The sequence below is a fragment of the Pteropus medius genome, unplaced genomic scaffold, assembly GCF_902729225.1.
Source record: "Pteropus medius unplaced genomic scaffold, Ma_sr-lr_union100, whole genome shotgun sequence".
Taxonomy (NCBI): Eukaryota; Metazoa; Chordata; class Mammalia; order Chiroptera; family Pteropodidae; genus Pteropus; species Pteropus medius.
In genome coordinates, this window is record NW_024349803.1 from 1,464,244 (window position 1) to 1,479,988 (window position 15,745).

General features: G+C 43.7%; 1 protein-coding gene across 7 annotated transcripts in view; it reads right to left on the reverse strand.

Moving 5' to 3' along the window:
• CSMD2 (CUB and Sushi multiple domains 2) overlaps window positions 1-15,745 on the reverse strand; it is a 545,384-nt gene that overhangs the window by 88,466 nt on the left and 441,173 nt on the right. For all 7 annotated transcript variants that reach the window (XM_039837029.1, XM_039837028.1, XM_039837026.1 and 4 more), the window contains 7 exons: window positions 15,423-15,539; window positions 13,024-13,137; window positions 6,970-7,065; window positions 5,516-5,719; window positions 5,023-5,147; window positions 4,042-4,138; window positions 2,796-2,900 (listed from right to left, as the gene is read on the reverse strand). In XM_039837029.1, the coding sequence (XP_039692963.1) occupies window positions 2,796-2,900; window positions 4,042-4,138; window positions 5,023-5,147; window positions 5,516-5,719; window positions 6,970-7,065; window positions 13,024-13,137; window positions 15,423-15,539 (858 nt within the window). The remainder of the gene's footprint in view (window positions 1-2,795; window positions 2,901-4,041; window positions 4,139-5,022; window positions 5,148-5,515; window positions 5,720-6,969; window positions 7,066-13,023; window positions 13,138-15,422; window positions 15,540-15,745) is intronic.

Consider the following 15,745-nt stretch of genomic DNA (forward strand, 5'->3'; position numbering starts at 1 on the left):
CTAGGACATCCATCTTAATCTTCCTTCCCTACTTCCTCTCTCTGTCTGCCCACACCATCATCACTGGAGCAACACTCACTGAGCACTTCCCATCAGCAAGGCTAGAGTATGTCACACACATCATCTCATTCCCTTGAAACAGGTCTTAACATCCCATTTCACAGGTGAAGATGCAGGCTAAGAGGCCCAGAGACATGCCCGTAGTAAGCCACAGAGTTGGGATGCAAGTCAAACCCAGTTTGACTCCAGGCCTGCCCAAGTAGAGGTCAAACCCCCAGGGCCACATGAGCTCATGTCCGACCCCAGCCCTGCTCTCTCTGCCTCCCCTCCTGAAATCATTCTCATCCTCTTTGAATCCCTGCCTGGCTGACTCTTACAGCAAATAGGAGTGTAGCATCTCCTGACTGGTGGGCTTTACACATCTCTTTTGCCCCGCAAGAGCCCATCTGCAAGCGAGGGCACTTAAGATGCATGAAATAAGTCCCTGTGTATTTATTGATGGATGGGACTTGGAGTGTGCCTCTTATGGACGAGGGCCGGAAGAATCACGACAAGGCAAAGTGATAGTTGTAAACTGAGTTCTCTGCCTCCTTCAAAACACTCTTCTTTTACCTGTTTGGGCTAAGAGACTTTGTGGTTGGGTCTGACCCTGGGCACCTGCATGGCCAGAAAGTTTGGGAGAGAGCACCCTATCTATCAGCACTCCTGTTAGATAACTTCTGGTAGATCCCAGATCCCTCGGGGAATCCAGTGTACTCAGTGCCTGCAGGAAGCCAGGCTCTTGTGGAAAAGGAATGGGAAGAACTGGCCAGCCTAGGATACCCAGCCCCATCTCCTTGTGCAGTAGCTGATGAATCTTCATTCCATATTCAGAGCTGAAATTCTACATGTGCATGAGATAACCATATGTGTTTTGTTCCCCCCTTTGGAGGGAAATTTATATATAACAAAACGTACAAATCCTAAGTGTACATTGGCTAAGTTTTGACAAATGCAGGCACCTGTATAACCCAAACCCCTAACTACACAACATTACTATCACTCTAGAAAGTTCCCTCATGCTCTTCTCAGACAACTCCTGTTCTACATGTGCTTTTAAGAAGCGAATGTGAGGCTTGGGAATGAAGGCTGTTTGGGCCTATGTCCACAGATCTGAGCAGCTGGAACAAAAGACCTTAAAGACAGAATTAAAACAATCATTAAACTGAATTTGAAGTATTTCATCTTGGCTGTCATATTGTTTATTTCTCCCCACTCCTCACTGTACACCAAGCAGAATATAACTCAGTATTTAGTGGGGTGATCATAACTTAGTAACCTGAGACCTACTTACTGGAAAGTCAGTGATGGACAAACGGAGGAGAGGTAGAGAGAAAGCCAGAGCAAAAGAGTATGGTGGGAGAAAAAATGGAATGGGGAGAAAAGTGAGCCCAGAGAGAGAAGGAAAGAGGGATACTGAGAAAATCATTCCAATTTCTCTTTCATTGCACAGCTTGGTTTTATTTAAGCTATGCTTGCAACAAAGGAAGAATTATTTTTTTATCATATGCAATTTATTACTTTTGAAAGCATATTGTTCCATTTCCATTTCAATTAAATAAACATTAAGTATGAGTCATAGCAGTAGATATGACTTTTCAGTACCCTTCAAAACCATTTGCCTCTACAATAGCAATTAATTCTCCCCTTCTGCACCTCTTCGTAGATTGTCCACAAAACAAAAATATAACTACTGGGTCTTGGCTCCTTGGAATTTCAGTCCCCAAATACTAATGAAGACCTCTGTTTTCCCCATCATAAAAGGACAGTGCATGATAAATATCAGGTATTAGAAAACTACCAGTTCTCTAAAACAAAGAGAAGAGGTGAATTTTTCCTGGGAATGAGGCAGTAGAATGACAAAGAGATTTAAGAAGGAAGTATATCTTTGGAAGAAGAAAATAAAGAGAAGACTCTAAGAAATATTTACGGACTTGAATTAAAATATTGGAGAAGGACACAAAACTGGGAAGAACAGAGAAAAGAGAGTAAAAGAAAACATGTGAATTTCTCAAGAGACCCGGGATGCCTCACTCCACCCGCTGAGTAGAGCCTTCGAGGTCTACAGGGGAAGGCCTCAGAGGTCCCTGTCCTATTCTCTACCCTTCAGAGTATCGGCTTCAAGCTGTTCCAGGTCTCTCCTACTAGGTAGACTCTTCAGTTCTTTCAGGCCACGAGCATCCTGGTATCTGGCTAATCCTCTCCCATTCACCTGGATAAGGCTCATTCGTTTTGGAGACCAGCTGGGCATCTGCATAACATCCAATGCTGACCCTATTAAGTTTCTATTACCAAGTGAGGCTTCCATCTGCACAGGCCCATGCTGTCACAGATGGTCAAGCAAATCATGCCTTCCCACATTTCCAAAGATAATTGTGTCACGGAACCAGGGGTCGGGGAGGCTAGTTTTGAAGATTGGAGAACACCTCTATGTTCTTATATCTCAAATTATATGCTGAGCGTAAGCCAATGGGCAAGCCCCTTTCCCATTCCTGGTGTGGACACAGAGAAAGCATGAAGATTTCTGAGTAACTGACATCTGGGTGAGAATCCCATCTCCACCATTTACTGGCTGTGTAGCCTTGAGGAGGTTTCGGACCTTCTCTGAGCTTTAGTGTCCTCATCTAGGTCTGTGATAAGGCTCCAGTGGGATGGAGAAAATACAGTCCTAGTATGACCCCTACTCCTTGTGGGTACTCAGTACCTGTCAGTTCCCACCCTGAACCCTATACACAGCTGAGACTCTGGATTCTCACTTTTGTACTCCAAGTGGAAGCCAGCTGCCGACACGCTGATATCTGAGTAGAAATGAAGGTAGAGCTGGTTGGAGGTGCTGTTCAGAAGGGCGGGCACGGTTGTTCCTAGGGCAAGAGACAGGGGACATTCAGGCTTAGCCTCTCCTGCTCTCGAGCTCCTCCCTCTTCCACTTGCTTTTGCTGCCTGCTGGCGTTCTCCTCCCAAAGCCCCCAAATGTTCCCAATTGTCACGCTTGCTAAATGACAAATTAGCACCCCTCAGAGTGCTGGGTCTCTCATGTCCAAGGGAGGGGGGCGGGGAAGACCTCAAACAACTTCCTGCAAAATGGACAGTGGCAGAGCCTCATGCCAGGAGTAGGGTTCCTCAGGTGGCCTACGAGTTTGCTCCCTTTTGGCCATCCTCAATATAACTCTGATGTGTGTCATTATCTGGGCAATCTAGGCAATGTAGACTTTTTATATGGGGCATGTGACTCCTTTTTATATCTTGGCAAAATGGGTTCTGGGGCCTGGAAGATCCAAATAATTGACCTGGTCATTAGGCAAAAACATACACCACACTCAGTCAGAAGTCCACCACCAGAAGGGAAAATGGTGTAGTCATTTTGGAAAAAAGTTTGTCAGTTCCTCAGAAAAGGTAAATATAGAGTTACCATATGCCCAGGAATTCCACTCCTAGGTATATACCCAAGAGAATTGAAAACACATGTCCCCATAGAAACTTGCATGTGAATATTCATAGCGGCATTATTTATAATTAGACAAAAAGTGGAAACATCCAAATGTTCACCGACTAATGAGTGAATAAACAAATGGGGTCTATCTATCCGATAAAGTACTAATATACGTTACAATTAATGACACTTGAAAACAATCTGTCGAGTGAAAGAAGACAGACACAAAAGGGCACAGATTGTAGGATTCCATTTCTATGAAAAGTCCGGAACAAGCGAATCCACAGAGAAGGAAAGTAGGTTAGTGGTTGCCAGGAGACGGAGTGGGGGGCGATGGGGAATGGGTGCAGATGGGTACCTGGCTTCTTTTTGGGGTGATGAAAATGTTCTGGGATTAGACAGCAGTGATGGTTGTAGAACTTTGTGAATATACTAAAATCCACTGGATTTTATGCCTTAAAATGGTGAATTTTATAGGTATGTGAATTATATCTCAATACGAATGTTGCTCCTCCTCATGATAAAGTCACCTACCGCCCTCCAAGTTGAGGCCCTTGGAAGCTCCACCTCACCTGAGAAACTTCCCAGCATGGTCACAGTGTTGTCTGCGCCGTCAAACACTTCCAGGGAGTCCCAGTTCTGCTCTGTGACGAAACTGATGACTTGAATCTGGGAAAGCAGAGGGAAGGAATTGTTGGTTCGACAGCCTGCGCCCCTCCCTCCCTCTTTCATGTAATTAATTCAATTATTGAGCAACTACTCTAGGCCTGACGCTGTGTTAGATCCTTCCAATAAGAGTGAGATGCAATCTCTACTCCTGAGGAACTGTCCACGGGGGAGATGGAAGTGAAATAATGAATGATTATAAGGCTGTGAACGGGGAAAGGAAATTCCAGGAAGTGGGAATACTTCCGTCTGATCGGCTTTCTGTGTGTCTCTCAAATATTTCTCGGATTTCTCCATTTTCCTGTCTGGACTGCATCAGACAGTCCGCAGTAACCCACTGCAGGCTGGACCCGTTCACCTCAAGTCGCTGCTTGCTGCCCCTCTGTTGGCCTCTTCCATGCCACCACACCAGTTCTGGGGCCTCCTACACTTGGCTCTGAGCACTGGGCATCTGTTATGGCCCTAATTCTGTCCCTATGATTCAGGTTGCAGGTACGACACCCTAGGTGTGTGCTTTCTCCATGCTTCATCTGTGCTTGTCAGTTTGCTCCTTCCCCTTACCTGCAATGTCCCCTCTTTTGTCCCCTACAGTCTTAAGAAAAAAACCCTACGAGCCATTTGAAAAACATCTCCTATGAATCCTCCCCATTCTTTGTATTCCAGCTCTAGGCCCACTTCCTCCTTATGGCCTTCCCCGATGGCCTGAGCAGGGCGCACCCCTCCTCCTCCCTGAGTTACCTCTCTCCCGGTGCCTCCTGAAGCTCAGGGCCACAGGCTGTTGTGTTTTCTTGTCTGTGGGGCTCTTCTCCACACCTGGCCCGAAGGGCAGGGATAGGGCTACATCTCCTCCCAGCCACCTGCCCGACCCAGGTGACCCTTGGGCCTACCTGGATGCCAGCACCTTCAGGGACCATGATCTTCCACACGCAGTTGAGGCTGTTGAGGTAGGGCTCAGGGAAGCCAGGGGACAGGATGGTGCCCCTGCGCTCCGTGAGGTTGCCCCCGCACGGCACTGGGAGGAGGCAGCTCCGGTTAGAGGCTCTTTCCGCCTGTCTTCGTGGGTCCCCCAACGGAACCTTCCCAAACAGACTTCTCAGGGCTCACTAGCCTGCTTGTGACTCCTCCCCCTGCTGGCTTCTCCAGTATGGCCTCAGTCCCACCTTCTCCCGTGACTCCTCTCCCTGCCCCCTCCTCGGACCCCTGGACCCATACTCCTCTCTCACACGTGGACCTCGCCTCCCAATGCCCAGCAACCCCAGCTCCTCCTCCTGGCTGTCTTCACATCCAACCCGCAGCTGCCAGATCTTGTAGCCTCCCCCAGGGAGAAAGGACTGTTTGCTGGCCACCCCCTTCCCAAGTGCTGGTTGTTCAGGTACTCACCCACACATGTTGGTGCTGAGACATTCCACTGGGCCAAGGCCCCGGGAACAGGGAGGCACTCAATTTCTGGGGATCCCTGCAGGGCATAGCCGGAGTTGCATTCGAAGCGGACGATGGCTCCCACAGAGAAGTCACTGCCCAGCCTCTTGCCATAGCGCGGTTCCGGCACGGAGCTGCACTGCGTGGCGCTGGTTCGAGGCACCGCTGCAGGGGACAAGGGTGCTAAGGGGCAGGCCTCTCCCCTCTAGAAACTGGCCCAGGGATGGACACACACAGAATGGAACTGAGATGGTCTGGATGGGACCCTGAGAGGTTCTGGGCACTTTCCTTTAAGGCAAAGGTAGGGGTCTTTCTAGGTAGTGCCTGTTGTACTGAAATAGAGCTGGACACACAATGTTGCAGCCTCCGGAAACCCTGGGTGGCAGCGTGAGCCCCTGGGCTCAGAATTCAGGCCCAGCTGTGTTCTTTGCCTTCCTAATAAAGCCCCTCACCTGTCAGGGTCCCACGTCCCCTAACAGGGAGAATGGTCCTTCCTCTTCCACTTCAGTGCCTTCACCCTGTTTTTGGCCTCTTCTCCCACGTGCCTTAAGACCCTGCCCAGGGCACTACTCTCCATCACCTAAACCTCCTCTCCCTCTACCTACAACGTTAAATAGGACCCTTTAATCCAGGTCTCAGACATGGCGTCCTCTGTGGCAGGATTACCCTGTACAGGGAAACACAACTCATCCTGGGTAGTTGAATGAATAGGACCACACTTAGAATGGGCCCTAGCAAAATGGACATTCTCCTGGGCAAGGAAACGTTGGGACCTGCAGGTGAAAGACAGGATGCTCCGAGACTCTGCCTCTTAGGACCAGTAAGGAAGAAATGAACATTGATGATCTGCTTGGTGCTACCTATTTTGTGAACTCTCTTTTAATCCTATCAATGAAGTAATATCATTACTTATTTTATAGGTGAGCAAACTGGGGTGATGAGAGTCGGGGTAACTGGTGCTCAGTTAGAAAGTGGCAGAGCTGGGATTCAAATCCATGTTCTCCTCATTCCCAAGCTATGTTTTTGCTGAGCCTGAGACAAAGCAAGCTCCATGGGAGAGAGTCTAGGCTACCCCCAATGCCACTGGGGATGCCAACAGACAATGTGTGTGTGTGTGTGTGTGTGTGTGTGTGTGTGTGTGTGTGTGTGTGTGTGTTAGAGGGGGTTAGATTAGCTTCCCATGTCTGATTTCCCCCCTCATTTGAACATGGAGTTTGGCCCAAGAATTGTGTGTTGAGTAAATGAATGTATAAGATTCAACTAACTTCAAGGAACTGCCCCACAAACTAATAACTGCCCTAAAGACCCTAAGAATAAGGCTTAGACTAGGTGGCAAAGGTTGCTGTTCTTTCGGTCATTGAGTCACGGAAGAACTGAGACTGCTTTCGCCCCACCCAAGTCCACGTCCTACATACCTTGGTAGACAAAGTGGAAGCCTTTGGCTGGCGCCTGGCCTTTGGCACTGAACTTAATGAGAACTTGATTGGAGGTGGCCAAGGGCAACGATTCTCCTGCCGAGATAAGAGACAAGGAAGAAAGGGAGACAGTGAGTCCAGCAGTCAGGCCCAGCAGATCAAATCCTGGCCAAGAAGGAGGGGCTACCCACACCCTTCATAGCAATTCCTTCCACACCCCTGGTTTTCCTAAAATGAAACCTCACGTTTTTATTGTACTTTTCAGTTTAAAGTTTGCAGAAGGCTTTCACATCCATGGTCTTATTTTGATTCATGGGTAATGGGAGGTTGGCATGACAAGAGTTCAGTACCCCCAGTTCATAGATCAAGAAAGAGAGGTCCAGAATGATTAAATGACCTGCCTCAAGAAGACAAAGCTTCTAAAGATGTGGTGACTCACAGGGATGGAGAAAACGGCCATTACCAACCTGACTGGTGGTTTGCTAAGAAAATGGTCATCAGTCTGATAGAAGAAAAATGGCACTAACTTCTGGGAAGGAGTGTGCTGTGATCTTTTGAGAGTAACTGGCCTTTCCCAGATTATCAGTGAAATGATCAGTAACCAGAGCGATCATATAACTTATTGCTCGTACCAGGGTACTTTTGAGAGTAAAAGGGCACGCTATTAATTATTACACTGGGAGAACCAAGGGAAAGCTGGGACTGCCCATAACACACAATTTGGTGAAAACCCAATAGGCACAGAAAGCTTGGGGAGCCTGATAGCCTTTATATCAGAACATGTATCTTCTGCTTGATGTGGTATAGATGGACAAGAGTAAAGGCAGCACGAACTGGACCTGCAGCTGTGAAGTGTAGTCCTGCTCATCATCACCTTCCAGTGGAAGCTGAGGGAATATGAGGTGGCATGCAGTGGTGTGGCCAGTCTGCACGATTCTCCTTTGAAGCCTTAGGGACACCTGAGAATGGCTGCTAGTGCCACCATCAGAAGGGAAGTAGGGGTTCCAGAAAGCCAGGCGACATCTCTACTGCAGTGACAGCGGGAGTTGGAATCAGCTAAGGAGCCTTTGAGAGTCATATTGAGGCCCACCAGTGCTTCCAGGAAGCTCATATGATGCTATTGGCTATGGGGAGTGGACAGCTATTTGCACAACACACTTAGATTTACATGTGACCTAGACGGCTGAGCCTAGCTAGGAGTCATCGCCCCAGCTAACTCTTGGCTGCTAAAGTAAAAAGAAACTCATGAAGACAAAGCTTCTCCTCATTATCATCACTATCTTTACCTCCTCTATTCAATGGATGTGAGCAGAACAAAACTCATTTTTTTCCTCATCCCATCATCTAGCCTGACACATGGATCAAGACCCCCATAATATCTTGCAGAATCCTTTTTTGAATTCCTGTCCTGGACATATGAAGATTTCCCTGTCCATGGCTAAGTGCATAGTAAAATTATTGGACATAAGAAGATTCTAAATTTTTAAAGGAGAAAACCACTCTGAGAAATCAAAGCAAAAATTTTATATGAACTACCACAAAGAGCGGGCGAAATCTCGAAAGATTGTCTGTCATGATTGTCACAAGATTAAATCTAGCATTGCACCTGTGAGATCAGAGGAGGAAGACATGCCAAAGAAAAAATCTGAGATTAATGAAGGCGTCAAAGAAATGAGAAATATCAATACTGAACAGCTGGATTCTGCAGAAATAAAACAGCAACATGGAGATTAAATTTGGGAAATTCTTCCAGAATGCACAGAAAAAAGATAAAGAGATTAAAATAATGAGAGAAATGACGAGTGACATGGAAGATAGATTTTAAAAAAATCCAATATGCATATATCAAAAATTCTAGAGAGAGAGAGAAGAAAAACTGAAGGAGAAAAAATAATTTAAGGAAGAATATAACTTTTTCTAAACTTAAGAAAGATGTGAGGTTCAGACTGAAATTGTTTGTAAAGTGCCATATCTAATTAATAAAAAAAGATTTCCACTACAACACATCCTAGTGGGCTTTCCAATTTTAAAAATTAAGAAAAATATAAAGGCATTTAGAAAGAAAACCATAGGTTACCTACAAGATAAGGAATCATATTGAACTCTCTAACTCATCTGTAATATTAGCTGTTGGAATGGGGTGGAAAAGCTGCTGCAGTTTTGAAAGAAAAAGTTTGTGACCCATAATTTGATTTACAATCAAGTTGTCATTTATACGATACGTCAAAGGAGATGCATTCTCATACATGCAAGGTGACAGGAAGTACTGCAGTTATGAGCCTTATTAAAGAAATGAATGAAAGGGAAATAAAAAGCTATCAGGGATAAAGACGACCTGCAAAATATAGTTAAATCTAAGTAATTATTGTGAATAGGTAACAAAACTTAATGCAAACGTAAAAACATGTTCTTGGGGGGAAGAAGTCCTAATTTAAAAATAATTACTAATGACATTATTACAAAATTCCAAATATATAAAAAAACCTTGGAAATTAGAGATGGGTCAGGTATGAATAGAAAAGCAAGGAGGTGAAATCAAAGCAAAACAAACAAAAACCCAGAAAGAACAAAACAAGATGACAGATAGCAGAGCAGATTTGTCAGTTGTAAAATAAGTAAGTAAACTTCCTCTTGAAAGAAAAAGACTCTCAGAGAAAATGAGGAAAGATACATCAGGCAACCAAAGGTTTGTCTCTCTGTCTCTCTGTCTCTGTCTGTCTGTCTGTCTCTATATTTCTTTTTATTTTCTATTGGTCTTATACATTTGTATCTGCACCTATATCTATATCTATATTTTCATCTATAGGTCCTAAGTGTATACCTGTCTATTTCTATCTGTACCTACACTTATACTTCTATATTTATATCTATACTTGCTTATACATCTATCTATCTAATTTATCTATCTTCATCATCATCATCATCATCATCATCATCATCTACCTATCATCTATCTCTATATCTACCTATCCGTCTATCAAGAAATTTTGAAAAAGCATCCCACCCCAAGAGATCCCAATTTACACTCCCAACAATAACTCTAGGAGGTAGAACTTTTACTCTCTGCATTTTATAGATGAGGAAACTGAAGCTCCAAGTAGTCAAATGTTGTGCCCGCAGGCACCCAGCAAACAAGTGGCAGGGCTTCGGTTAGAATCCAGGCAGTGAGGAATGTAGGGCCTGAGCTTGCCCTTTCTCTCTACATGGCTTCTCGACCCTACAGAGAATCCACATTCTTCTCAGATACATTAAAAAATATAAATTCTTGGCTACAGAGAGGACCTCATTGAATCCCCAAAGTAGAATGGTACAGGCTACATGGCAATAATGATAGAAATTAATGCAAATGTAACAGGAACAAAATCTAGGTTCCTAGGGAGAACGAAGAACCATTCTTACACAACTCTTGGGAAAAAAGAGTAAAACTTGATCATAGATTATTTAGAGGGTAATAATGATGAAAATAATACATATCAAAATTTATGACTTGAAGCCAAAATTATGCTTAGAGGTGAATATGTCACCATAAATATGCCCTTTGCTACATAGAAAAGATAATGGGCAAAGCTCTCAGCTCAAGGTGATAGAACATCAAGAACAAAATAATCTGAAGAAAAAAAGGGGGAGAGACATTATGAAATAAAGGCAGAGGTTAATTAATTAGAAAATAATAACAAACCCAAAAGAAGAACTGATAAGTAGAAACAATAAAAATAAAACAAACAAAAAAACAACTCAAAACCTCTGGTCCAGCTGAGAAAAAAGGAGAACTACAAATATAGCATTCAGCATTTTAAAGGCAAGGAATCGAAACACTAATAGAGAGGAGATTAAATATCATAGTAGTATATTATATAAGCTGCATTGCTAAAATAATTACAAAATGGAATTTTTACTAAAATATAAATCATCAGCATTGATCGTAAAGTAATATACCCAAACAAACCAATAACTGTGGAAGAAAATAACAGAAAAACCACTGAAAAGGAAGAGATAAATTAATGAGACAAATTTATCTGCAGATGATATTGTTTTTTGCCTAAAGGACACTGGAGAATCAGCTGGCAGTGTTGGCGTTATGATGAAGGGTTCAGTGACTTTACAAAAAGAATATCCTAAAAATATCAGTCTTCTAATATACTGACAAAGACCAGTTAGAAAATATAACACAGGGAGATCCACTTACAGCTGCAAAAAAACAATAACAAAAATTGCCATGAAATATCTAGGAATAAAGTTAACAAAGCATGCATACTGTTTAAATGAAAATTATAGCACCTTCTCAAAGGTCATAAATGATAAATAAATGGAGAGACACACCATGTTCCTGAATGGGGAGAAGAGTTATTATAAAGATGTGACTTCTTCCCTAGTTAACTTATCGGTTTAATAGATTTCAATGAAAATTCCAATGCAAATTTTTTTTAACTTGGCAACATATTTGTAAAATTTATTTGGAGGCAAAAGTAAGCAAGAAAAGCCCACAAAAATTTCAAAACAATGTCTATGAGGACCTACCTTACTGCATGTTTAAAGTTATTATAATATTAAACATTATTATGTTACAATAATTAAAGTTTTTTGATACTAATATAAGAATAAACAGACACTTAGAGAAAATGAATAAAAAGTCTAGAAACATACCCTTAATTTCATAAAAATTTAAAATATGTAAATCTGACATTTTGAAAATTCTGTTAGGACAGCTGATTAAATTTGAAAGGATATGGTTGTATTGCCTATATCAAATAATAAATCAAAATAAATTCCAAAGCTATTAAAGCATTGAAACTAAAAAGAAGTAAAAGAAAACACAGGAATATTTATTTCATGAACATAAAAGTAAAGGAGAAAACTATTAGAGAAAACCTTGATAGATTTGATATCATGGGGAATTTAAATTTTTTGACATTAAAACAAACCCTGAAGAAAATTAAGTGGCAAATGACAAACTACAGGGGAAGCCTTTTTATAGCTTATAATAAAGAGAAGAGATTTTTATAGCATATAATATATATAGCTTATAATATAAAGCTCTACTAAATAAATAAGAAAATAAATGCTAATAGAAAAACCAACACTAATTCACAAGTAGATTCACAAATAAAAAAATGCATGGGCCAATAATTACATTAGAAAAAGTTTAACCTGACTAGTAATAAAGAAGGGCAAATTAAAATATGAGATACCATTTTCAGTTTTCACACTGATAACGCTTTTGTTTTTTTAATTATCTAATTTTTGCGAGGATAAAACATTCTTTCTTATGCATTGTTAGTGAATAAAATGGCAAGAACTTTCTAGAGGCATATTAGACAATCTATATAAAAAGAATTAAGGATCTCATCCTTTAACTGGCAATTCTCCTTCCAGATATTCTAAGGTAATAGAGACGTGTATAATGACATGTATAATACCCTGAATTACTATTCATAAGAATGAAAAATTAGAAAAATCTAAATGTTCAACAATAGAGAATTCATTACATAAATTTTAAATAACTATATGATAGACTATTATGCAGCATTTAAAAATCCTATTATAGAATAAAATAATGACATAGAAACGCTTACAATGAATATTTCAGTAAAAATATGTATATTGCTTTGTTCAATAAAATATGTAAAAGATTAAGCCTAAGTAAGATATAGAGACGGAAAGGAAATACGCCCCATCTTTTCAGTAGTTCTTTCTGGGTGGTTTTTATTTTAATTCTCTCTATAATTAGTTTTTTCTTGCCTCTAAGTGTTCCACAAAGAAAATACAATATGTTTATAACTAGAAAAACATGTTGGGGCTAAATATAAAACAACAGGGAATGCTACACCCCTTAGGGATGGTGTAGACACAGCTTGGGGCGAGAGCAGTTTCTGAAGCCCTCTTCTAGGTATGGCGATCAGGAGCTGACTGTTGTGGCAGAGACAGCACCGGCACATGACAAACACAAAGCTGTGGTGGTCCACCTGCAGCCATGCTTATAGGGCTCTTTCTTTTTAGCTGGCCTGGGATACCCCAGCCCCCGACCATCCCCAGTGCTGGCCGAGCCCTGGGTACCTGTGTGGGTGCCGGACAGGGAGCTGAGGAGACGGGAGTGCTGGCTGTGACCATCGTGCACCTCCACGACGTCGTTGAGGGCTGTGTGGAAGAAGGCGAACTGTCCAAACACAACTGCAGTGGAGACACGGTGAGGAGATTTCAGTGTGGAACAGCGGCATTCATGCTGGGGGCAAGGACTGGCGGTCCGGGGGCCCCAGGAAGTGTGAAACCTCAGAGGAAGTTGTTGGTTCATGGGGCTAACTGCTTGCTGATCCTTTACTGGCCAGATGCCAGGCACAGGGATGCAGGGAGACGGGATGGCTGGCTGGCATTCTTTCACATGGGTCAAGATGACATCAAGGACTGTACCCAATCGTCAGGCTGGTGGCGGTAGCACCGAGCTGATCTTATTCCTTTCCCAGATAGCAGCTGCAGCTGCAGTAGCCACTAAGGAAATGGAAGGGCTTTGGGTAATAGCTACCATTTTCCATGTGATCTCAGGACCTTGTGCTCTTCCTTATGTTTCCTTCAAAGATCCAGCCAATTGGCCAGGGGTGTCTGAGGGCAAGAACCAGGGCTGACCTACTACCTGGCTTAAGTCTTGAGGCAGGTAGGAAGTTGAGCATGTGTGTGTGTTACGTGTTGGGGCAGGGATGGATTTAGGCCATGCAGCTGACTGCTGAGAAAAGAGCATTTGTAATGATGAGTACAGTAGTGAATGGAGTAAGTGATTCTTAGATCTCAAGTTATAGACAGAGGAGCAGGAGGAAGGGTACATTTTGGTGCCCTGAAAATGGGTACTGAGTTTGGGGTGGTGGCAGGAGAGGTGGTGCTCTCCCCTGCAGAGGTGAGCAGGACAGGCAAAGTTCCTGCTTTCACGGAGTGTACATTCTAGTGAGAAGACACAATCAAAACAGAAAAACAAAACACTTAAGCAAATAGATGAACAAGATAATTTCAGATAATGTTAAGTTTTAGGTGTAATAGGTAAAAGCTATAGGACGAGGCAGACACTCTAGATAGAGAATCAAAGAAAAATCTATGAGAAGAGGATATTAGAGTTGAGACCTAGGCCAGGGGACAAGCATTCCAGACTCAGAGGAACAATCTGCCTCTATGCTCTGGGCTCAGTATCATTGGCAAATGGAAGATGCTTAGGATAGGCCATCACCCTTCCTACAACCAGATTTCCATATGCAGATTTGAGCTCAGTGAAACTGACTAGCCTTGGGGTTCACTGCTTGCAAAGGTGTGAGCTTTTTATTACTGGAGGAATTTGAGCACAAACTGCAAGCCCACTTATCAAGGCTTCTGCTCTGGGTGGCTGATTGGATTGGACAACCTTTCAGGACTTGTGATCCCACAGGTCAAAAGCTCCTGCCACTTAAATATGTTATGGAGTGTGTGCACATGCACATGTTTGCAGGGAGGGGCTGGGGCAGGAGAGGCATGATGGCTGGAGCTATGGGAGTTTACAGAGGGCAGGGAATAGGTCTCCCTCATCTTGGCAACCTCAATACCCAGGAGAGTGCGTAGTCCCTGAAAGATGTTTAATAAATATTTGGTGAATGACATCCCGCCTTGCTCTGTGCTCACTCCATCCTATCTCCTGGGAATCAGCAGCCAGCTCTTTGAGGGCTGCCCCATCCTTCTCCTAAATGGTCAGGATACATCTATGCCTTTTGCCTATCCAACACGAAGAGTGTTTGGAAATAGTTCTTAATCCTATAAAGAGGAGATCCAGGGAAAAAGCAGCCAGGCTGGTGACCTGATTGCCCAGGTACAAATGGCCTTCCTGAATCCTTAAGAACATCCTGAATCTTCCAGAGCTGGCGGGACTCTTGACTGCCCCCACTGCCAACCAGGTGACGAGCCTGGCTTCCTTCTACCTTGGATTCTTGGCATCTGGCGGTTTCTCTGTCTTCTCGGGGCACGAGCCTGCTCCTTATTTTTTTCTTGTTCATCCTTTAGGCTCTCGGTCTCAGATGAAATAGCAAATGATGTGGCTCCCAGCTCCCTCACCTAGTTCCATCCAGCTCCTCACTTCTTCCTTTCCATTGGCCAGCCACCCCTGGGGTCCCAATCAGCCTGACTCTGTAGCGCCTCTACTCAGTCTTGGGCTATGCTGGGTAGCCCGGTGTCCCCTGCCTTCCCTCAGGCCCGGCTAGCTCCTCATTAGTCCCATCCCCTTGGTCCCAGCTAACTGTGCCCTTCCTCTTTCATGTGTCCCGAGTGTATTCTACAGCCCACTTCATGGCATCTGCACTCAGTTGTCCTATATGGGAGACTGTTCTGCCCAGTCCCACAATGGGAGTGGATAAAATTGGGAGTGCAATTGAAAAGATACCATTGAGAAGGGCCTGAGGAGTTGGAAGGAGTCAGAAAACATATAAATAAACATACAAAAAACTTCATACCATAATCCTTGGGCACGGTGACAAAATACAGACAGATCTGTCCACTGCTGTAGTTCTGGGGGTAGTTCGGGGACAAGACCACTCCGTCTGAACCCACATACTGTCCCCCACAGGGGGCTGAAAGAGAAATCAGATGGAGGGCCAGGTGACCCTGTGGGCCTCTCATTGCCTCTTCATTCTCTGTTCTGCTCAATCCCAGGTAGGGACCTGGTAGGGCTGCCGTGAGGCGCACAGACACTAATGTGAAGGAGGGGAATTCTGAGGACACTGCCCTGCTCTGCCGAACAACATCCATCCGTGACATGGCACATGGCCTGAAACCC